Source organism: Diadema antillarum, unplaced genomic scaffold, assembly GCF_040938485.1.
Source record: "Diadema antillarum isolate AM-2024a unplaced genomic scaffold, OU_Dant_1.0 scf00000178, whole genome shotgun sequence".
Taxonomy (NCBI): Eukaryota; Metazoa; Echinodermata; class Echinoidea; order Diadematoida; family Diadematidae; genus Diadema; species Diadema antillarum.
The window spans coordinates 39839-64047 of NW_027271067.1; the positions used below are offsets into that span (position 1 = coordinate 39839).

The 24209-nt window shown below is 39.8% G+C and overlaps 2 protein-coding genes across 2 annotated transcripts in view; one reads left to right on the top strand and one right to left on the bottom strand.

Moving 5' to 3' along the window:
• Nucleotides 1–671: 671 nt before the first annotated feature.
• Nucleotides 672–24209, bottom strand: part of LOC139722955 (exosome RNA helicase MTR4-like) — a 34514-nt gene continuing 10976 nt past the window's right edge. Inside the window, exons 6-23 of the mRNA XM_071634237.1 lie at nt 16743–16833; nt 15639–15763; nt 14778–14876; nt 13411–13513; nt 12513–12724; nt 11654–11866; nt 10714–10839; nt 9939–10089; nt 8099–8271; nt 7257–7457; nt 6191–6301; nt 5442–5534; nt 4773–4868; nt 3684–3847; nt 2885–3047; nt 2077–2239; nt 1440–1544; nt 672–724 (exon numbers count right to left, since the gene is read on the bottom strand). Coding sequence (XP_071490338.1) covers nt 672–724; nt 1440–1544; nt 2077–2239; nt 2885–3047; nt 3684–3847; nt 4773–4868; nt 5442–5534; nt 6191–6301; nt 7257–7457; nt 8099–8271; nt 9939–10089; nt 10714–10839; nt 11654–11866; nt 12513–12724; nt 13411–13513; nt 14778–14876; nt 15639–15763; nt 16743–16833 — 2442 coding nt within the window. The remainder of the gene's footprint in view (nt 725–1439; nt 1545–2076; nt 2240–2884; nt 3048–3683; nt 3848–4772; nt 4869–5441; nt 5535–6190; nt 6302–7256; nt 7458–8098; nt 8272–9938; nt 10090–10713; nt 10840–11653; nt 11867–12512; nt 12725–13410; nt 13514–14777; nt 14877–15638; nt 15764–16742; nt 16834–24209) is intronic.
• Nucleotides 17554–22506, top strand: LOC139722927 (uncharacterized). Its single transcript, XM_071634210.1, has 5 exons — nt 17554–17755; nt 19590–19890; nt 20294–20562; nt 20927–21249; nt 21511–22506. Exons 1-5 carry the CDS (start codon nt 17554–17556, stop codon nt 22504–22506), a joined length of 2091 nt encoding a protein of 696 aa, XP_071490311.1.

The window sequence follows — 24209 nt, forward strand, 5'->3', positions numbered from 1 at the left end:
GAATGAGATGTTTTGGAGTGTCAACAGTTGTGTACCGGTACTTGAAAATAACGCGCGAAAAAAACTCCCCGTTCATATTTCATATAGTTACAAAGTATGTACATCTATGGTGTGTTACACTGACAGCTTGCTTGGGAGCAGGGTATAAATAATGTTACACTTGCTCTGCATGTTACTTCAGCTTTACACTTCATCTTTCCTCAAATGACATCGAGAATAACTGCCTCTTTATCATTAAAAAAAAACATAAACAAAGTTGGTGAGTAGGGGGTTTTCGCTCTGTCCTTGAAGCTTCCACATCTCATTAAATCACTCCTTTTGGGTGTTGTCACACACTATCCTTCCAGATGAAAAACGTGATGGGATGAGAACTTGTGTCTGTAGATGTCAAGGATTGTTGTTTTGACCACCTGACAACTTCCACAGTCAAAATCACTGCCATGCTGTCACCTTTCTCCACAACTCTGAAAGCGAATGTCTCCCTCTGTGGTCCATATGAGTACGTCAAGCTTCATGGTCCGCAGGTACACTCCATTTGGCTAACACAGATCAGCTCTGGTCCATGTACCACAGTTAAAACAGTTCAGTCAAGTGAAGGTGAGCTTGTCCAGTCTCCACATTGAGTACTTGTTTAAATCAGATAGGAATCCATACAGATTCTCCCATCGATCTCACAGATAGAGACTGGCAGCGAAGACTATGTCCCGCTTAATCTTCACAATACCTGTACAGTATACAGAGGGGAGAGGGAGGGGAATAAATAGCACACAATTCGATCACTGGCACTGATCTAAAACACAAGCTCTCATCATATCCATACTTGTTTCACAAAACTATAAATACTTATAAACTACTTATAAATACCGAACAGAGTCTTTGTGTAAAAATATGCGACCACCATTAGCATAGTGCTGTCTGCATATAAGACCGGCAGAGTACTTTTAATGTCAAATATACTTCCTTTAATAGCAAAAGAACATCATAACTATCCAAGTTTTCACTGTACATTCATATATTAATGTTTGATAGCAGTTATCTCATAAAAATGTAGACTCAAGACTCACTACATGTGTGCCCCCTGCTACATTACATCCTTTCTATAGAAGAAAACTGATAAGCTGATATGGATGAATGAAATATCACAATCTCATCTTGTATTTACTAATCCTGATTAAAAGCCTACTATTATTCATTTACAAATTCAAGTTAATATATACAATGTACATAAACTGAATCAGTACAAGCTTCTGAAATCACTATAATAAAGTTGAGCACTTTCCTGGCAGGAAAAAAAAAGTTCTTGATATCAAAATTACCACCCCTGTGAAGTCAATTGGAAACATATATAATTCAAACTGTTGTCTGTACTGTGCACACATGTTCTCGGTTATATTTTCCTGCGTAAGAACATTAGAAATATCAGAGAAGAGCTCACAAACCTTCTGCAAATTTGTTCTCCAACTCTGTGTTGCCGATAGCCTTGGCAGCATGACACATCTCCTTAATCAGCTCTTCAAGACGTCGCATGCAACGGATTATACTTCCTGTACCAGAGAGAAAGGGATTATTCACACCGTCAATTCCCGACACTTACAATAACAGGGTTAATCAATTTAGGTGGGCATGAATGTGACTTTGATTCCTCAATTGAATTCTTTCATTTGCAGACTTTTGGAACGCAGCCATCATCCTATTCTGGAATACATGTACTTGCCACAAGATCAAGCGATTCTATTAGGCAGCCATTATAGCAATCTACAGGAGTTTTTTTTTCAAATTTTAAATCATCAAGTTCATGAAACGATGGGCTTACAATTACATTCTGTGCATAAACAAGACAAGTCATTGTCCTGAAGACATTCAGCACACTATGGACATCATACACTTTCCAACACTCATTTTACGAGCTTTAATGACAAATGTCTACGTTTGGCATTGGAAAACCAACCAGAAACAAAGCACCTGAATTTGGTAATGTTTTCAGTAATTAGCAAAGTACATATCTATTCCAATCAACTCAAATCAAATGTGGTCATCTGTTGCCAATCGCGTGGTTCAGCCGTTGTCGCCCTGTACCTTCAAATGTGTCGGTCATCTTGCAGATCTGTGAGAAGGAGGAGCCTGAGGCCCAGGCATAGACGACCTCCATGAGGGTAGACTTGAAGGACATCACGTAGTCCTCCTCGTCGATGTCCAGCTTGGCCTCCGCACTCACCTTGGCTATCCTTCTGGCCGTGTCCTGAGGAAAGGACCAACATGGTGGACAGTGGTCAGTTTTTTGGGGGGACAGGAATTCAGCATTGGAATAGGAGTACATCATTGGAATCTTCTTCTTCTTATCATATGACATGCGCGTAGTTAGAGTGGTTACAGTCATTGGAATAGAAATTCAGCATTCCTCCCTACAAGTTAACCCAAATTTTATTCTCTGCATTATTTACATAAAAGATGGTCTCTGCAACCTCTCCAATAGGCATTATCAACTATAATTCAATGATACCAACTAACAATCTTCACTTGTTTGCACGAGATTACAATGTTTTCATGCACAGTCACTTCCCATATACCAAATCTTACGAGATACCAGCCAATGTCTCTTCACCAAAGATTAATAAATTGCAAATAATGATAGCTTGAAACTAAATCAAGTCTATACTGAACAAAGACACATACACAAAAAGTAAGCATATGATTTGAAAGAAGGGTTATTTTAAGTTTGATAATGACCATGAGTTGTGTAAGATACACAAAGACTGACACTATTCTTATATGTCTCGACCCATTCTATACGGGAAATCTGATGGCCTGTGTATCAATTGTATGGGGATTTCTGAATTCAGTATGGAACAGGGTTTAGATTCGGAATGGCTGTGGCCCCTCTCACCTGGAGTTGCCTGAGAGCCGTTGAGACCTGGCTGGTGAGTTTTGGCGTCTCCTTGCTCTTTTCTTCAAACACAAAGCAGCTGAGAAGGGTCACACATTCCTCGGCGGTCAGAGGGTTAAACAGACCATTGAAGATCATCTCCGTCAGGACCAGCTCATCCGCACTGAAAGAACGGCACCAAACACAATATCAACTGCTTTTGCGGCATCATACTGATTGGGGGGGTGTCAAATTGACCCCCCCCCCTCGACATTTCGCACCATGATTCTGCAACGCACAAAGATGGTGCCGCGTCATTTCATGACTGTTTTTCATTGAAGTCTCCCACATATTTTGAAACCAAATTTGCGACGTCCAGGTACACCGTGCTGAAGATATGTAATGATTTGCATATGCATGTCAACATCCGGCTCTATGATCAGGCAAAATTTTGCGGCGATCAGGGCCGCCGAGATCTGAATGGGGGGTGTCAAATTGACACCCTCCCCCCCCCCCCCCCCCCCCCCCCCCCCCCCCCCCCCCCCCCGTAAAAACTTGGTCTCAAATAGCCCAGTTAGAAAACGGTCAAACCACTCGCGAAATTTTCAGGAAGTCCCAATTTGCAAAAATTAGACTTGCTAAATATATGGCATATACAGTATCTTTCCAATAAATTAATAAAGACTATCATAAAATATAATGATACTGTCATGTTCAAGTCAAACAGACCTGACCCTAACACAATTAAAACGTGCTGTGAACAGGCAAACAGGTAAAGTGCTTTGAATAAGATCTGAGGATGTAGGAAACATCATATTACCTGCTGATCTCACACGCCACTCTACCCTTGGTCTCAATGACATCAGCTGACGTCGCAAATCCCATCCTCCGGATCACTCTCTTGCGGCACTTGAGTTCGTCCATCTGGATCACATTCCGTGCCTTCTTCAGCTCTCGCTTTGCCTCGACGATTTGCTGTGCAAGCTGCCAGATTCACATGGAGTAGCAACAAGACTTGTTATTCAAATTAATGAATCTTGCGTTGAGTTGTTTTTATTGCATCTGATTGACAAATTGCCCTTCATTGACGTAAGTGAAGACCAACTATTCAGTATTTTAGTAGTAGCCATGATAAAAATCATGGGCATACATACTCAGATTTATCATGGCTACTACTAAAACACTGAATAATTGGTGCCTACAATTATACTTATATTGATGAAGGGCAATCTGTCAATCAGTTGCAATAAAAGACATGTCAAAAAGAAAAAAAAAAAGACTTATTGTTCGCATTAAAAGTCCAAAACTTTTATTTCTCTATCAGAGTCTTAATTCATGACACAACGATTTTAATCTAACACAAATATTACCACAGACATTACCTTGACAATGCCATGCAAAATTTACCACTTTTTGTGGGATAGCAAAATAAAAATAAGCTGTTAATGTCAGCAACTTCATGTTGTTCATGGATTTGTGCCTAATATCATACATTTCAATGTAGACATTTTCACAGACTATGAAGTTATAGTCAAAGCACTACTCTGTTTAACATTTTGACATCACAGGCTAATTGAAAAGTGATTTTCATGCCCACACACAAAAAAAATATGTATGTTCAATAGTATTGATACAAGAACACTAAGGGAATCTTGAGACTCAAGATGAAATCTAAGGAAGGGGGGGGGGGGGACAAACACCTGGGAAAATAACTTTCAAGATTATGATAATCCCAGTAAAAAGGGACTTTGCTCAGAGTCTCTAGCTACCCACTGTAACTTTGAAAAAATTGTGAAGAAACAACTTCTAGCCTTCAGGTCAGTGTAAGTATGCCAGTCAGGATAAATTTCAGAATGTCAGAAACCAAGCTCATAGTGTTCTGCCTATAGTGATAACAAACTAGACCCACCTGTGCCTTCTTCTCATAGAGGCCGTAGAGTTTCTGCAGCTCCGGGTCATTGTGCAAAGGATGCAGGTACATGCGCTCTTCAAAGGCCTCAACTTTCTGTGGGGAATACATGTAGAAGGGGTTAAGCATATTCACATAAAACACCAGATTTGTGTTGTCAACATCTCATCGAAACTGCATTTGGAGAGCCTGTAAAATGCATTTGATATCATATTTCTCTGAAACCTCTCAATAAATGAATCCAAATTCTGATTTCTGGCTCTGTAAAGAACGTGTGGAATCAAGTGCATCATATTGCACAATAAATCACTTGAGTATGCACTAATGGGGATCAATTCAAGCCTTTTGGATAGGATCTGAAACCATCATATTTCACAAAGAGCGAAGTACCATTAAAAGTTGTGCAAGCTTCTTCCAATGACATTGATTAACTCTTTCCAGACCACAATCTTACAATGCTATTAATATTGTGCATAAACATATCACCTACAGGACTGAGAGACTTCAACTCTTTTGTAATGTGTGATCGCCTTCAAGGTATATAGATGGACACTGAGCAAGCAGAAGAAATACATGTAATTGGATTGCAACATCAGCCATCTCATGAGAGCTGGGGTTGACTTCCATAGAGTATCATCACTATGAAGTTTTGTTGCCGTGGTGACTGACCTCTACCACCTTCTTGAGACTGTCATCCTTGATACCCATGTCTTCCACTGGATCCAGGAGTGGCAGACCATCTGGGAATCTCCTCTGGACTTCCTGGAAATCAATGGAAACACATAAAATAACAATTACTTCCAATAGATGGATGGATGGTTGGATGGATGGATAGGTAGATGGATGGATGGACGGATGAATGAATGGATGGATGGATGGATGAATGAATGAATGAGTGAATGAATGAGTGAATAAATGAATGAAAGGATGGATGAATGGATGAATGAATGAATAAACATACAAATAAATGAATAAATTAATAAATAAATAAATAAATTATATATATATACATATATATATATATGTAAGTCTGTAAATAAACAATCAGTGGACATTGATTCTGTACATTTGACCAATAGTGGAACACAAGGTTCAAGATTTGACATCCTACAAGCCCAATGCTGGTGGTTCCAGTTATTTTGTCCTGCAGTTCATTCATTAATGTGATCCCATAGTAAATACAGGGAGTATATTTCACTATACACTATCGGTGCCTATCAGCTATTGTCATTCTCTAGTAAAGACAAAAGTAGCAGAGAAAAACAAAAAACACACTTTCACAAGAAATCATCTACTGACTTGTACTGAGATTCTTTGCTATTGCATCAAAGATGCTTAAAGAAGTTACCATAACTTCAAAATTTCACTTCACTTGTTAGTGGAGAGTAATGAAGACAGCTGCATGGGGATAAACATACCTGTATTGACTTGCCCACGCTTTGCCTGTTGTCCACTGGCCGGAGATCCTTGGGCAGGTACAGCCGGACGCTGCTGATGTCCGTCAAAAGATTCAGCAGGACGGGAACCACCTGGTCATGAAATATAGTTTCAAGAAATGCAGTGCAATCTTTTGTAGTATGCTTATCTTTTAAGAGAACTCTGTCATCCAAACAATAACTCACCTCTGTAAGTTATCTTTTTTTCCCTTTTTAACAGCCCATTCATATGCAAGATTGTAATTAGCCACAGAAATGGTAGTTATCTAACATAGCATGACAGTTACAGAGATTTAAAATCACCGAGTGACACTAGGTATGGGTTTGCAGATAATAAACACTGTCTTTCAACACATTTAATAACTGATCACTTTTAACCTTGACTACCTGGTAACTTTATCATAAGTCACAAAAGTGATGTTTGCTATCTCAACATCCGAGGAATATTGATTCCTTTTATATTCCTTTGGGTGAGGTCGAGACTGACTTATGTACTTTCATGGAGGTGTTTATGCACTTGGTTGGAGAAAATCAACATTAGTTTACCTCCTGGGTAAAAGAAATATTCATTACTTCTGAGCCAACTGATTACAAGCTCATTACAAGCTGTCACCAAGCTAATGATTCTCTACCATTCACTACCACTGAACTACCAGCTTTCTACCACTTTATCAACACCTTACCACAAACTTAACACCAGCTTACTACCAATTTACTAATAACTTTCTACCAGCTTACCAACATCCTACAACCACCTTACTACCAGCCTACTACCAAATTACTACCAGCTTACTACCAAGTTACTATCAGCTTACCACCATTTTATTACCAGATTACAACCAATTTATTACCAGCTTACTACCAAATCATAATCAGCTTACTACCAACTTACTACCAGCTTGCTACCAGATCACAATCGGTGTACTACCACTTTACTATCGGCTTACTACTAATTTACCGGGTCACAACCAGCTTGCTATCAATTTACTACTAGCTTACAACCTGCTTATCCACTACCAAGCACCCATGATGCACTCGCCCCACTCACCGTCATCTCCCCTTTCTCTCCTGCCTTGGCCGGCCGGGCCGCCTCAGACGCTGCATTCTTGATGCTCTCCTGGGAGCAGCTCAGGAGGACCTCTGCGACGTAGAGAGGGGCATCTTTGCTGGCGTTGCTGGCCTTCTGGTTGGCCTTCCTCTGGAAATTTATGACCACGCCCCAACCAAAGTCATCCTCTCCATTCTTCACCTGCAACAAAGGGAGATACCAAAAGAGATAAGATGCATATATTTCAGCCGGGAGTATTGATAATGACAGTGGTATCACGGTATGAGCATGTGTGTATGTACATGTGGGTGTCTGCATGTGCGAGAGTGTGTGCTAAAAGTAAACTTGTATAAGCATGAAGACATTTTCACACTGCTTATAGAATTCGCACTAGCCAACAGAAGCCCAAAATATGTGAACATTAAAGGGATGGAACTGTTTTGGTTTAGATGGGGGTGCAGGTTTCCAATTGTTTTGTGTGTGTGTTTGTGAGATAATGAGAAACCTCTTATGAAATATGAAAGAACATGTAATTCAAAAAAAAAAAAAAAATGATGCTAATAAAATGCAACAAGCCACGACTTTTATTAGGCTCTCTTTATTTTACCATGTTTTGGGATATCTCAGTCATTTCAAAATCAATTTTCATCTAATAAACTTTAGATTCCCCTTAGAATTGTATGCTCTCTAAACATTTCACAGAGTGGTTTCTAAATATCTCGCAAAACATTAAAGGCTGAATCCTCATCTCAACCACTACTGTACCATCCCTTTAACATACCAAGGTACTGAGAATATTTTTGCAGTTACAGTATGCAGTTTTTGTTGTTTTTATCTCTCACCTTGACCATCCTGCCCGGCTGCATGAACGGCAGACAGTACTTGGGTCGGGTGATGAATTCTCGGATCTCTCCGGCAAGCTTCCTCAGCTGCTGCCGAATCTTGTAGTATGACTCAATGCTGTCCTCCTGGGGAATCGCCATGGCGTTGTACTCCTCTTCCAACTTACGCAGCTCTGGAAGATGTTGCAGAATACAATGGAAGAAAGCTAGACTCATGAACAAGATGGTATATCATCATTAAAGAGTCTATATATTTACCACATGATTCATATACTGTAAAAGTGGATATTTCGCGCGACTAATTTTTCGCGCTTGGCCGGGTAAGAAGAGTTTCGCATGTTTCTAATTCCACGGAATCAAGACACCAAGTACAGGAACATATGGCAAGCAAAAATATTCGTGTGCTTTTATTTTCATGCTAGTTTCTGGTTGCACGTAATGCGCAAAAATTTCAACACCGAGAAAATTTCCACTTTTACAGTACTGCAACTACCATTATCAAACTGTTATGTCCTAAAAAGAGTGAACATAGACAGGGGCAGAGAGCAATTATTTCAAAAAGAGCCACTTCAGGAGTCTTCTGGTAAATCAATAGACTATATTTTATTCCGTCACATTCTTCATAGACAGGAATACAGAGTTACAATGGTGGTGACCTTTTCACAGAGCATAAAGCCAATCCAATCATGAATGTATGCAGCATGCATTCAAATAATGCACCTACCAATGAAAAAAAACAACTAACAAACAAGCAAACAAACAAACAAACAAACAAACAAACAGCTGCACAGTTTAAATAGGGACTTACCAGCAAAATATAAACAGCTTCAACAACTGCATCTGTAATCATTTTTAGTAACTTGGCATTATTAAAATGTCTACAGCCAAAGACTCATATAATTTTTGAATGCTGTTGGTGTAGAGGTACACAAACCGTAAACTTGCAAACAGATAATTTGAATTGGCATCCACCCTAGACTGAGAATGCACAGATCAAAACAGTGCTGAAATGATTAGATGTTATCTCACACGAGAAATCCACTCTTCTGACACTATTCTGCTACTTACACAGCATTCATACTTTGAACTCTTTATAGTAGATTAGGCCAAAAAAAAAGAAGGTTGTATTGGCGTAACATGAGATTTTCAAATAGGGTCGGTCGGGCGGATTTTTTTTTTTTTTCTACCTGCATTTTACGTGTATAACTCGTGCTCAGTAAACAGTTACAGCTGCTGCACCGTATGTGCTGTGTTCATCTATTCTACAAATCATTTATGAGGCCGATATTACTCGAATTATACCCCTTCACAGAATTTAAAGATGTTGAAATCCCTTTTCACTTCATATTTTACTATTTTGACTTAGATAAGATAGATGCAAATTGACCCATATGTACGATCTTTTCAAAGCACACGGCGATCTCTATTACAGTCCCACATGTACAGATTCATGTAAGTTCTCCACACAAGAAACCTATGGCAAAACTGTGCACAATACATTGCAGTCTAAATGCTAAGTATACACTATATAAATCTTGATAGAGTACGCGTCCGTGTTGGAAACAGATGACGTACTGATCAAGCGAGGCTATGCGAGGCGCCGGCGCTAGCGAGATCTCTCCCTCGTACATCCGATATCCCCAGAGCCCTTTCCACTTCCGGGTTTTTTGCGATCACGATCGCAGTCAAGAAGATACTTGATATCGATAGCAAAAAAAATAATAAAAAAACATACGGTCGGCGGAATTTTTAGGGTCGGGCGGGTTACGCCAATACAACAATTTTTTTTTTGGCCTTACGGACTACAAATTACAAGGCAGAGGTCGGATTCTGGACCCACTTTCAAAGAGTTCGGGGATGGCGGTGTAGTTCTGGAACTGGAAGAAGGACCTCTCCAGCATGTACTCTGGGTTGATCCCCTCCACCCTCAGCAGGTTCATCACCATGTTGTACGTCAGGTGGAAGGCACTGTTCAGGGGATCCGCCTGACCCTGCAGAGGTTAAAGGTCATAGGTCAAATTTACTCATAAGGAGCTATTTTAATGGTAGTTGTGATATTTTAAACAAAAACCAACAAAAAAATAGAAGAAAAGAATCTGAAAATGGCAGAGTATGATACGGTCATAAAGATGAAACAGTACACCTTGTTGTAATTATCTTTCTGGGATTTCATGAAGCAATGTATTCTAACATCCACTCTATGAATAGAATGAATGGGATGATCATTTTCATGCCCATTGTATACAATTATTGGTCTCCTCCTTTGTGATTTAACATGACATTTATTCGAACGTGTTACTGTTCTTTAATGAAGTAAGATTGCATTGTCGGAATCTTGTAAGTTTGAAACGGAACTACACAAAAAAAAAAGTCATTTGTTCGCCCTTCCTCCATTCATTTGTTTGTTCATTCATCCATCCATCCATTCATTCATTTTCCATGGAGCTTTGGCATATAAAAAGTAACCATGATATACTTGGTGTTTTTCAGAAAACAATGACATCACGCCGCCATGCGCTTAAACTGGATCGTGTGGCACAGCTACTACTGCATGTGTTGACCAAAATATATAGGACATTAAGATTGAAAGGTGGACATACGAAATGCTCACTGACCTGTAAGATGGTCTTGCCCACCCCTGGGCTCATCTTCTCATCTATCATGAGGATGACGATGCCTCGGTCATCCAGGCCACGCCTACCAGCTCTACCACTCATCTGAATGTATTCCCCGGATGTCACCTGTGAGGATGAAACATTAGTTATATTGTACACATGTTGGCGAAATATATTAAAGGATTATGGTACAAACTGGATATTACGCTCATTACAAAATACACTGTTCTGAAGTCATCTTCAACATACCTCTTACATCAAATATGAAGGTGGAATTTGCTTCAACATCACTCTAAATTTTCTCTTTTTAAACCTAGCCTCTTCAAAACAATCTTTCACGCACTCACTGAGAAGCAATGAGTTAAATATTCTAAGAACATCAAGAAACTTGACTGTAAATCATTCTGTGACCCCCCCCCTCCCCTTCCCCAAATAAATCAATATATCACTACAAAGGCTAAAAGTGAAGCAAAGTTTAATTTTGTTGGTTGAAAAAGATAAGGGCGTTAAGGTACCACTAACCCTATGATGTTAACTGCCTTATCTTTCTCAACCGGCAGTTGCCCTTTTTGTGCCTTATTTGCCAATAGGCACACTTTTGGGCCTGACTTTGTTCTTCCTGATTGGCACACATTTTCAGAAACTATCCACTAATAAAGAGAAATAACCAAGTTGTGATAATCCTTATTGTATCACTGAGGCCTTTACGTGGAGTGGAGTTCACGGCATTATTCATACAAAGGTGTTTTGTCTGATATCTTTAAGGCAATATTTGTGTTTGCATTAACGAAATACCTATGTCAAGAGCCTTGTAAGATGCAGCCAAGTGCATAGGCAAAAAAAAAAATAGCATCAAAGTAACACATATAGTATCATTACATTGCAACATACTGGTTCCCATGAACTGGAGAATGAATACTGGCAACCCTCACAAACTCACCCATCTGAAGTCCTTCCCGTCAAACTTGCGGGCGTTGGTGAAGACGACGGTCCTGGCCGGCATGTTGAGGCCCATGGCGAAGGTCTCCGTGGCAAAGAGGGCCTTGATGAGGCCCTCGGAGAAGAGGATCTCAATGGTCTCCTTCAGGATTGGCAGGAGACCGGAGTGGTGGATGCCGACGCCCCTCTTCAGCAGTGGTAGGACATTCTCCACCTGTAGAGTGGGAAGGATGTCGAAAACTGATATCCCATTTACACACACAGTCAGAGTTGGTTCTACCCAGAATTCTGGCAAATTGTGTCTGCTCTGATAGAATTTTTCGGCCTTCACATATTGATCACAATCTTTTAATGATGTTGGGACAGGTCTGGACTACAAGGAAAACAAATCAGGCCACTCATTTATCTGCTGAAAATGAATTTTCTAGATCAAGTACTGTTAATGCTGATATTTTCACAAATGACAGTTGATGGGACATTTTCGCAAATAGACATCTACACGCTTTATGGTCTTTTCATTATCATAACTGAAAAAAAAAAGAAACAAAAAGACCAAAACGTATCACGAACATTAAGAAGATACAGCTGTAATGCAAATTCTCAAAGAAAACCTGTTTTATCAATACGTTGCTTGAAATAAGATTAAACCTCTCAGAAAAAAAAGAAAAGATGAGTATTGGTTGCCACTTGACGCTTTTACGCTAGTGTGCTGGCCTTGGACAGAGCGAGCTTTTGCAAATTTTTATTTCCCTTTTTGCCAATGTTTTTGTGCGCTACTATTGATCCTGCATGCACAATTCGCAAATGTTAAATCGCCAGGAAAATTTAGGCTTTTACCGTACGTCGACTGATTTTCTGACCTGCGGTAGTTTCTTGTCCTCCTCTGAGAGGCAGTCCATGGCATTGTTGAAGACTTCCTCCACCAGGGTCTTTTCCTCCGGGCTGTTGAAGTCCAGCTTGGAGACCTGCAGGCCGTACGCCTCGCACTCCTTCTTGCTGAAGCTGAAGACGATGACAGGCTGGAAGCTCTTCTCCATCACCATCTTCACTATCTTGAAGATGTTGGACTGGCCTGAGAGGATCAAAAAAAAAAAAAAATAATACATTGATGAATATGTCCAGAAAAAAAAAATCCAGATCTGGAACAAATTGAAAGAAATAATGTCTCTGTCAAAGAAATGCAGAGACTCCAACTCTCCCGTTTTCGACGGGAGATCTCCCGCCGAAAACCCATTTTTGCAAAATCTCTTGTTCTCCCGCTTGAGATTTGATTTCTCCTGCCCTGGCACTGTGTCTCCCGGTGGAAAGGATTTCTTACTTATTGCTATCGTATGTTGAAAAAATAAGCCTTAGATAGCACCAGAGAGCATCTAGAACCCTAGGAACTTCGCACACATCAACTTGGAGTCTCCCGTTTGCTAGGGGTTTCGGGCGGGAGAATCTCCAGATCAGAAGGTGCTTGGGGTTGGAGTCTCTGGAAATGATACAATATCACTAACTTCTTGTGGAGTGTGCACTCAAGAAGACTGAAAGAATCTGTTCTATTGCCAATAAACTTTCTCACAGAGATAAAAATAAATGATACGGCTACCATGGCTTGACTACTGTATAACGTTACATATTTTGCAGGGGGGGGGGGGTTCATGAAACTTATCAGTTGGGTGCTATCAGTGATATTACTGCTGATCAAACATGAATACGACATGCATGTGTGCATTTCTCCATCCACAGCTGTACTCCACAATCCGATTGCCGTACCTTTTGTTCCACCACGGCGCCCTCTCTGGTCACCTTTTGCTGCATCGCCTGCGTCTCTCAAGACCTGCATGGCGGCGTTAAAGTTGTCTTGTCGGAAGTCTCCCTGAAAGATTGACAGAGTGAAATGCAAATCAAGACCATTCAACAAAAACAGACAAACTTCACAATAATTGTCAAAGGTCGCATAGTTGCGTCTCTGAATGTATGAATGAGACAACTCTATACCCAGCCTGATTACGGGCTGCTATATGTGACCCTGCACCTCAAAACAAACAAAGTCGCCAGACATGAATTTTTAGTTAAGACCATATTCTGAAAGAACAGACTTTAAGCTTTAAAATGATGTATAACTCAAATCAAATGGACTCTCCTAACCTATCTAAATATTGGAAAGAAAGCACAAACTCAGGAAAAGTGTGAACTGAGAAAAGAGGCTCTGAAGTACAGTGTCTATTCAAGCGCTTAATCTTTACCAAACCGTGCTGGCTGTGCGATGAATGGGACAAAAAACAGGAAGTAAACCACCAGAGTAACAACAATGAAGGGATTATCAGATTAAACTGAAATTTAGCATGCCTCATTAAAACATTCTGACCATAATTAATGCCAACTTTCAAAGCAGTAGCATTATCCTTTCAAAAGTTATTAGAGTTGAAAGTGAAGAGTGTCGACAAGGTTTTTCAGAAATGAAAAAGGGATTCTAAAGACACACCTAATCACACTATTCTACCAAAAATGTTGGAGATAAACTGCTAAAAAACACATTTTCCTGCCCGTTTTATGATACTAAATTTTAGTATAATGTAAAAGAAGACCCACTCTTTCAGAAAAAATGAAAAAGTCAAGTTCGGCTAGGTTGACCCATTTCACTTATTTTCAGTCCTCACGCCAAATCAGTGTGTGCGACTTTATGTTCGTTTTGAGGTGCACGGTCACATATTTAAAATTAAGGGCCATATTAGGACTAGCAGGAAACTGACACATCTATCCATTCATGCTGCACTTTGCCTGATACAGTAAATGAGTGTCAGAATCGGTACAAGCAGAAAACATTTCATTTGAATGTAGTTTGACTTGCGAGGAAGATTAAATGCCAACAAACAAACACACAAACAAACATACAAACCCTGTATTCCAATTAGAAGGCATCTCAAATCTTTGCCTCTTTCACATATAAAATTTGTATAAGAATTAGTCACATGTGATTACACACTGGTGTATAAATCATAATAATCAGATGTACTGTATAGTGCATAGCAGTCTCAAAACAGAATGCCTCTGCTAATCAAAACTGCAGCAGGGATATCTAGCAACCTACAGATGAGGAATATGATTACATTCTGAACAGGGTGGAAACCCAGTCTCACCTTCTCATCTACCACAAGGTGGAGTCCATCGCCTCCTGCAGGGAAGATGTAGTGCTGGAGAGGAACCGGTCTATATTCTGTGTATACCACATGGCATGGCTGGAAATACAGAAAAAAAAGAAGAGAGAAATAAATACAAAGTCATGTGATACTGCATACACAATATCTATTGCAGTGTTTTTGTATTCTCGCAAATTTGAAAAGTCAACCGATATTCACAAATTTGGTGATAGAAATGTAATGTACAATATATTGTATCTAAAAGGTCACCTAGGCTTTTCTTGAAATGGATTGACATGCATTCCATATCCTATTGTTGCAGTTCTTGATCACAAATTCATTTTCTTACAAAATTGCTTTACAGGTTCCAACACATATCATATGCTTGAAAAGTATACACTGCATATACGGAGTATATAATATTACAAATATACACATTAAAAAGTAGAGAATATCTAGAATCATGGCATTTTTATCACATTTATGCACATTATAAATCTATCACAGTACGCATGAAGAAATTAACATACCAAGTAAGTGTACAAAGAAAACATAACTTGGCACAATGACAAATACGACATAGCAAATATGCTGCCCTTCACAATGGGGCACATGACTGGTTACATTCTGATCAGGGTTGAGCCCTTCACAACAGAAGCAACCTGCAATGATTGCAAGTTCTTTGGCAGCAGTCACATGAACACCAACTTCTAGAGATCAACAAGTCTCTGCTGTGAATGCTGCAGCCATTGCATTACTACTGGTAACAGAAATTGCAAGTAACTTCAAGAAACAGGTCGGAAATTGGCATTCTATGGGTTAGACACTGACTGAAAGAAATAAAAGATTTGTCTTCCAAACCTGCTTGTGGAGGTGGCAGATCCACTCAGCGAACTGCTTGGCGTTGGGTATGGTGGCCGAGAGGAAGACGTAGTGGACGTTGTCTGGTAGGAGGATGATGGTCTCTTCCCACACCACTCCACGATCTACATCCAGGATTCAAACCACACCATCGATCAGTCTCAAACAATTTTCTGATGAGGTGGCTAACATGCATTATCTCATTTACTCTAGAGTAAATATGGCTAATAATTCTGTTTAGTTTGGTGTGAAGGCACTTGGCTAGTCAATGTTGTTCATGGTAGTGCCACACGGCTTCACTGACATCAGCCATCATACTGTACAAGCTTGAAATTCATACTCATGTAAAACACTGACAAATAACTGATTTTTACTAACTGGCCAATGATCATTGTTAATACAGTGATCACTACAAATTCTTTGATGGTTCATGATCACAATAATCTATGCACAAACACACATATAGAATACACACACATGGATAACATGCACAAATGCTGAAGGAGAATAAATCATGAAAGGTCAAAGCTTTGCTCAAACATAAACTTTTGACAGACTGTTGATGTATTCCTGCACAAACTAACATCATGCATATTACCTACTTGAGTTGCCATCATTTGGGAAAGAATTTGGAAAAAAATTTTATGTGTAATGTAAAACAAGGAATGTGCTCACGAGTGCATTTTAATTTCATGATTTTTGCGAGAGCCAAGATTCAAAAAATTAAAATGCATGCAAAGGCCCTTGTCTACACTATATGCATTGAATATAAGAGGCATTCCACAAAAATTTCATGCCACTAAAATATGTTTTACAGTACCCCTCCAACAATTATTAATTCTGACGGCCAGATGTTTTGCCAGAGGCTTGCTCAAAATAGCAAGCAATTAATGCATACAAAATGGATATGCAAGTAATTAAAATACATGGAGCCAGTTAAAGTAAAATGAGTACATCATTAGAGAAAATATGCTGGATTTGAATGTGTTGAGAAAGTGATTGCTTTCGAGTCACTTCACTGCATCACCTGAGCTCCACTTGTGAGAGAGAAGAGTGTTCCACGTTAGCTTTGTATGCTGCTACAGCATTACATCTCATACTCACTCTTGTCTCTCATGTAGTGAATCTCATCAAAGATGACCCAGCCGACCTCTCGCATGATCTCTGACCCCCGATACAACATGCTGCGCAGAATCTGAAGAAAAGTATGATGCACAATGCAATAAAATGAATACATATGTGACCCGCTACAGCAAAACCCGACGCTTCTCGGCAAATTCCATTTCTCTGTACAGGCCTCCGAAGACCAAATTTCGACCTAAGGGGCTAACTTGAGATTTTTACATGATCGAATTAAACATCCATTCAAGATTGTTCTCCCAAAAGTTAGATTTGATTCGTGATCAGGAAATATTTTAAAATAATTTTCAAAATGATGAATACAATATTGGGTCCACTTCAATAGTTGAGACAATGAAGCTAAATTACAGAAAATCGCCGAAAATATCACATTTTGTTCCCCGCGAGAAGTTCATTTTTCTGAGTGCATCCCCGGCGAGTTTGGTATCAAATAAACGAGGAAAGCGTGTCTGACCCAAATAAGGAGATATGGGGGACGTCCTATATCAAGCAACCAATGAAAACTTCGCCTGAAGATGACGTTATTTATGTCAAAGTGTCAATCACACCGTAAACAAAAGGCTGTTGCTACCCACGTGTTCGAAATCACGGCATCTCATTCGCCAATCAATAGGTATGACGTAATGCATCGTTGTTTACCTGCTGATCTCTCGAGCTCGCTTCGTCTCTTCGATCCCTGCATGTGTTTTACTGTTGCCTGTTCGTCATCTTTCAGACTTTCTTTTCACTATTTTGAGAGTTTTTCTGACTGTGTACTACATCAAATGACTTCAAAATGTCGCGAAAGAAACAGGATTTGAGCGACAAGACAGTCGCAGCTATGGTAAATGAAGCGACAGCGTGTGGCATGGATATGTCGGGTTTGGCTGACGTCTTGTCGGACTACTTTGCTTCGAGCACAACTCCCGAAACTTCCGGCGCTCGGACGAAAGGAGCTGCTTCCACCGCAGCTTCCGATGATTCTGCCACCGACTCAGGTAGGCCTCCGTTCGTTTGTTTGTTTGTTTGCCCACTGTAATGACAGTTTCTATGTAGATTTACATGTACTTTGTCTTTAAACTACGTGAACAGAAATAAGATTCTGTAGCCATAAACGCGTAAATTACGTGTGAGGTTTACACGAGCGAAATTTCACAGATCTCGTGAGTCGAGGCCCTGCTAAGAATCTACGGTAACGTGTGTTCTATGCAACAACAGTTAGACTGAGCTGGACAAAGCATAACGTTAAGGGGTTTGTAAACACTTCAAACGTATAACAATCTTGTAAAGCTAGTGATTAAGAAGTAATTTACATTGTAGCGTTAGAGCCATCTGGCAGACCTGTAACACTAACAGGTACCGGTACACATCGATCCAGTTAAATACGGTCCACTCAAAAATTGCCAGTTAGACATCTAACTTTTGCTCACGTTAAGTTGATCTACAAAAGTAGGCGTAACCAAAATTTACTTACTTACCATGGGCATGGCATGCTTCTACAACTGAAGTTACGGTAAAAATTTTACAATTGTACGGATACGAAACAAATTGTCCTTCAAAGGTATGGAAGTTAGGAAGAGTTACCAATGATCCGCGTGTACGGAACTGTATTCAACGGTGGCCTAGTATTAGTAAATTGTTTGATATATCTCTCTTCTTTGTAATTAAAATTTCACGTGGTAGTTGCTACTCTAACGTTAGGGAATCACAAAACTGTGTGGTTCTAATGTGTCTATTTCCATAAGTTATATTCATATCTAAGTTAACATGTTATTATTGTACTTGTACAATTTGTGTACTAAATTGTAGTCACAGGTAGGGTATGCAGGAATCTTTACGTTCATCTGGGACGTGAATAAAGCCCATCAGACAAATGAAAAAAAAAGGGCAAATTCCTGAAGAAGGCCCCACGGCAGTGTGCGTACACATGTGCGTTAGCAAGCAAGGTTAGGTTTAGAAACTTTAGGGTTAGGTAGGGTTGTATTTATGGTTAAATTGGCCATTAGATTAGTCGAGGGACAATGGGGAGTCCTTCCGAGAATAAAAAGTTGAAGACCAAAGGGAAAAAAAAAGGAGAAAGGGAGGACGAAAGATGCGATGCCATGGAAATCTGCCCCACCGCTGTATCAGTCTCACGTGGTGGGAGATGGGGCTGCATTTAGGAGTATTAATCTATCGAATATACTGTGGAAGAAAACCCCACCACTGTGCTTATCTCCTGATGAAAGCTACACGGTAGGGCTGAATTCAAAAGTTTAAACAGGCGAGTCGCCATACACTTATTAGTACAGACACGCAGTGGTGGGGCCTATTTTACATGTTTTTTTTTTACATCAAAATAAGTCAAAATGTAGGAATGATGGTGTATTGGGTAATCTATTGTTGCACTACCGTACTACTCTAGTTTGTCTATGCTGCATTGATGTGTACATCATGCGCCACTGGCATTCACTCTTTGAGCCATTGGGGACCTTTATTTGTGTGGTTGAAATATTAAGAGATGTTACTTATTTTTGCAAAAAGAATTGCACATAGTATGATGTTCAAAGACCTGCCATTTGCTTCTTAGTGTTTTCTTCCGTGTAGTTCAGTGATACCACTTATTTTGTTGTTACATTATTTTACTCTGTTTGTATTGCTATGTAGAGCTAAGCAATGTTTTAAAAAATGTGTAACTTGCATTTAGATTTATTAAGAAACTTTGGATGCATTAAATGACAAATAGTGAATTCACAACTTATTTATTATTTGATCAGTTCAGATATGGCTATTAGATTTGATGATATATTAATTTTTGATCTCTCTCTTTCCTATTTCAATTATTTGGAACAGATTCTGATGATGAGGAGTCTGATGATGAAGGCGCTGGTCCGTCATCCAGGCCTGAATTTTCATCGGGATCAAGCAGTGATGGGTCAGCTGATGAGCCAATGGACTTAAGCAGTGACGAGGAAGGGGGCGCTGACAAGGTTGATGATGTCGAAGAGGAGGCACGTGCTGCAACAGAACGAGCCAAAGATGCGGACATCGACCTTGAGCCACTGAAGGAGAGGAAGAACAAATGCAGCTGCACTCTGTTCAATGGAAGACGCTGCATTGAGCAGTTTTCTCAGGCCGAGCAAGATGCCATAAGGTATTTTTTTTTATTCTTGAGATGAAGTGATGATATTTTTGAACTTTTGTACTTTTGTGTGCTTGCAGACTTGCAGTACTACATGTACATGCACCTTCCCAGACATTCTTGCCATTTAAATGCATCATGTTTCTATCTTTCTGACATCTACTCAATTTAGAAAGGAAGATGGACAAAGATATATTGTATACTGACTTCCAGAGCTATCTGCCAAAACTGTAGGGCCTATTGCCTCGCTAGAACATTATCATTATCTTTAATCTACCTTTCAGAACATTGCTTTATTTATCATACTTTGGTTTTTATAATGAAGATGGATAACCATAGCTTTAAGAGAGTGATACAAAAGGATGTTGAAATTTATTTTGTTGTTTTGCAATTTGTCTTTCTAACCATGCTCCAGGTATTCCATCAAAGAACTTACGGAATTCGAGAAAGATCTCCTTCTACTGGGCGTCATTTCATCATCTTTAAATGATGGTGAAGCCACCCAAGGCAAGAAGTCGAAGCGCAAAGAAAGGAAGCACACAAGAATGAGAAGCTTTAGCTACGGGCACAGAAGGATTTGCCGTTACTCCTTCTTCTACCTGATGGAGATTGGGCCGGAGAAATTTACCAATGTCAAGGCTTGGTACAACACCCACGGTCTGGTGCCACGGCGGAAAAAGTCAGGTATAGATCTTCAATTCTAATCTGTGCTTTCTAACATACTATGTAAATTTGAAAGAAAAAAATAAATTAAGAAAATGAAATAAGAACTTGCAGAAAAAGTTATTTAGTTTTTATGAGTGTCAAGGAAGAAAATGTTACAGAATGCTATGAGTGTCAAGGAAGAAAATGTTACAGAATGCTAAGGTTTGATTATTTTTTTTAGCACGCATAATGAAACAAAAGATGCATGAAAAATAGATATCATTATTTTATTGGAATATGTTATTATCATTACCATTAAAAGAAAGGTATCATGCTCTAATAATGTGGCATGACAGACCCGATGTGAATTTAAGTTCTTGTACTTATTTTTATTGTCTTTCAGGTGGAAGAAGGGGCAAGAAGCTGCTCAAGCTGGCACAGGTCCAGGGTGTGGTTCAGTTCATCCTGAATTATGCAGCAGAAAACTGCATTCTCCTGCCTGGAAGAATTCCCGGCATCAAGTCGTCTGATGTAAAGCTCCTGCCGTCCCATGTGACCAAAGCCAAGCTCTGGCGGCTGTACAAGGCCTCGCTACCTGACCATGCCATTGCCTACTCAACATTCCGGAAGCTTTGGAACGACCTCCTCCCCTACGTTGTGGTGGCAAAGCCTGCGACAGACCTCTGCTGGACTTGTCAGCAGAACAACAGTCTTATCACAAAGCAGGTATATTTATATATTTCTTTGTTTAGAAATATTGATTTTCATGAATGTGTTTGATATTAATGACAAGATTAACATGAACAGAGTATACATAATCTTCAAATGGAAACAAATTATTGAAAAATCCTTCTCAATTAGTGAAATGCTTATAACACTGCACATGTACATAATTGTAACATACACAGGAAATGTAATTATCCTTTCTACTCTTCATTTGTAATCGCATTGTAATGTTCTTAGCGAATTTCTTCTTCTTCTTTACAGGTCAATGTTCCAGAGGAGCAAAAGACAGAAGCTCTTCGTCAGCAGGAGCTACATCTTCTGCAGGCTAAGACGGAGCGGGATGCGTACAATGCTGCCTGTAAAGCATCCAAGGTGGTCTCTAAAGAACATGACATCAACAAGCTCGAAAGAAACGAACCCAACTCCAGGCCGGTGACTTTCCATTACTCCTTTGACTTCGCTCAACAAGTGCACTTTCCAGCTCATCCCCAACAGCCTGGTCCGATCTACTTTAGGACTCCGAGGAAGTGCCATATCTTCGGGGTCACAGCAGAAGGCTTGCCAGCACAGGTCAATTACTTGGCAGACGAGGGCGTGAGTTGTGGCAAGGGCGTCAATGTGGTTGTAAGCTATGTACACCATTTTCTAGAGAACTATGGATGCGGAGAGCAGCACGTCCAGTTGAATGCTGACAATTGCCCTGGACAGAACAAAAACAATACCATGCTGCAATATCTGTGCTGGCGTGTGTATGCTAAGCTGCACAAGTCTGTGTCGCTGTCATTTCTCCCTGTTGGGCATACCAAGTTTGCCCCTGACTGGTGTTTTGGACTCCTCAAACAGAAGTACAGGAAGACACCAGTCTCCTGCCTGCAGGATATCGTTGATGTTGTGGAAGAGTCAACTGCGACTGGCATCAACATCGCCCAGCTTGTTGGCAATGAGCGAGGAGATGTGTTCGTGCCGGTGTACGACTGGGCCAACCATCTGGGTAGGCACTTCAGGCGGTTTCCTCGCGTGAAATCCTACTACCACTTCAGAGTTTCTGAAGAGAATTGTGGTAGGATGTTCTTCAAGGAAAGTGCCGAAAGTGCTGAACAGATGTTTGACCTTGCTCGTACATCTCCTGCTACCACACTCCCCCCTGTCATCCAGCCTGGTGGTCTTGATGCTAGCCGCAAGCAGTACTTGTATGACTACATCAGAGAGTTTTGTAGTCCAGAGACGAGGGATGTGGTCTGTCCAGCCCCAGAGTAGTTGGTATCAGAGGGTTATGTCAGTGAAGTCTTGTGTTGTCAGATATGGAACTTTGTTCATACATAACTGTTTCAGTAATCATGTTGCAGTACACTCGTTTTGTTAACAAGCTTGCACAAGCTGAAGCACAGGCTGCTATTTGTACGTGATACATTGCCACCAAGACTTGCCTTTTCTTTTTGCAGCATCTATTTTTTTTTTTTGGTTCTTTCTCTTTCTCGCTTTTGGAATTGAGAGGCTTCATTCCCAGTTTTTCTTCTTATATTTTACTAGACTGGATATTTAATCCTCACAAAATGAAGAATAATAGCATTGAGCAAGAAGCACTTGCAAGGTCTTCATTTCGGTGGAAGATTATCTGCTGAGTGACATTTGTCGTTACAAACTTATTTTGTTTTCTATTATTAAATGTAGCTATTGTATTATTGTTGACATACCCTTTTTTATTCATGTAGAATATATCACATGAAACCATCCAATGCTCTGGAGTAGTGAATCTATCCATCTCCCATCACTTTTTAGTTCTGCCTTTACCGTTTATGTACAGTACTTCGTGTGTTCAAATGCTCGATTGTGAACTTTCTCATGCAAATAGTGCCATACATTGTGAGCTTTCTGGGACCAAGACTCTCTTGATTATTTTATTGTCATAGAGAAACATGTTGAAAATCGGATGTTCAGTAATGTAGCATGACAAACAAAGAAAGAAATGGTACTTGTCAATTATCTTTCTATTTTTTTATTTCGATATCCACAAATTTGTGTGTCTGTATGTGTTATTGCATGCTTCATTCTTCTTAACTGCTATTGTGACCATCCCCTTTAAACACATCACATGTACAATGTGTTGACAGTCATGTGTAGAAAAGGCTGGGGAAAATAATGTTGCATTTTTTACATGTCAAGTGCACATCGGATTTCATACCATTAGCTTTGTGGTTATGGAAAGTACATTCATATTTCCTTGTACTGAGACTACCAATTTTACATAAATGTTTTGTATTGATACATTTGCCTATAGGATTTAAGGTATTGATCATGATAATGCAGGGCAATTCCACGGTAACTGACGTTACACGTAAGGATTTTCATGAAATTGTTTACCCTGTAGTTTTGTGAATGAAAGCACCTTGGGCTTGCAATTAGCATTGATGAATAAGTTCATGAGAATGAAGAAATAGGTGGAAAGTTTTTCTCTCAAACTGCATTTCTTATCACATAGCAAGTGAAAATGTGTCGGTAACTGACGTTACGGAAAAAGGACATGGGAAATTATGGTGTAGGCGTAAATGGAAATATCTCATGTCCCTGACTTTGAGCCTTTATGTGTTTAATATGGCAATACACCTAGGTTCTTAGGAACAGGTGTGCAAAATAATGTGCACTTTAGTTGTCTCCTTTTACCACCATGCCAATTTCAGTGAAGGCATGACGGTAACTGACGTTACGTAACTGACGTTACGCTTACATTTGCCATAGGGTTTACACATGCAAAATCTTGATTGGGAATAGCTATGTGATATTTCATAATTCTGACCATTCAGAATGATTTGGTTGATATGGAGTCATACCTTGGTTCATCAGTCATAAATACACAATGAAATGAAAGAGTAGTCCATTTTCTTTGTGTTCTATGAAAACTTAAAGGTAAACATGTCAGTAACTGACGTTACGTAACTGACGTTACACATACTTTGCCGTGG

What these genes read in the sequence shown, in the direction of transcription:
- LOC139722927 (XM_071634210.1), top strand. Translation starts at nt 17,554, where the DNA reads ATGTCGCGAAAGAAACAGGATTTGAGCGACAAGACAGTCGCAGCTATG. An exon ending in TGATTCTGCCACCGACTCAG is followed by an intron (nt 17,756 to 19,589) that starts GTAGGCCTCCGT and finishes TATTTGGAACAG; the next exon opens with ATTCTGATGATGAGGAGTCT. An exon ending in ACAGTCTTATCACAAAGCAG is followed by an intron (nt 21,250 to 21,510) that starts GTATATTTATAT and finishes TCTTCTTTACAG; the next exon opens with GTCAATGTTCCAGAGGAGCA.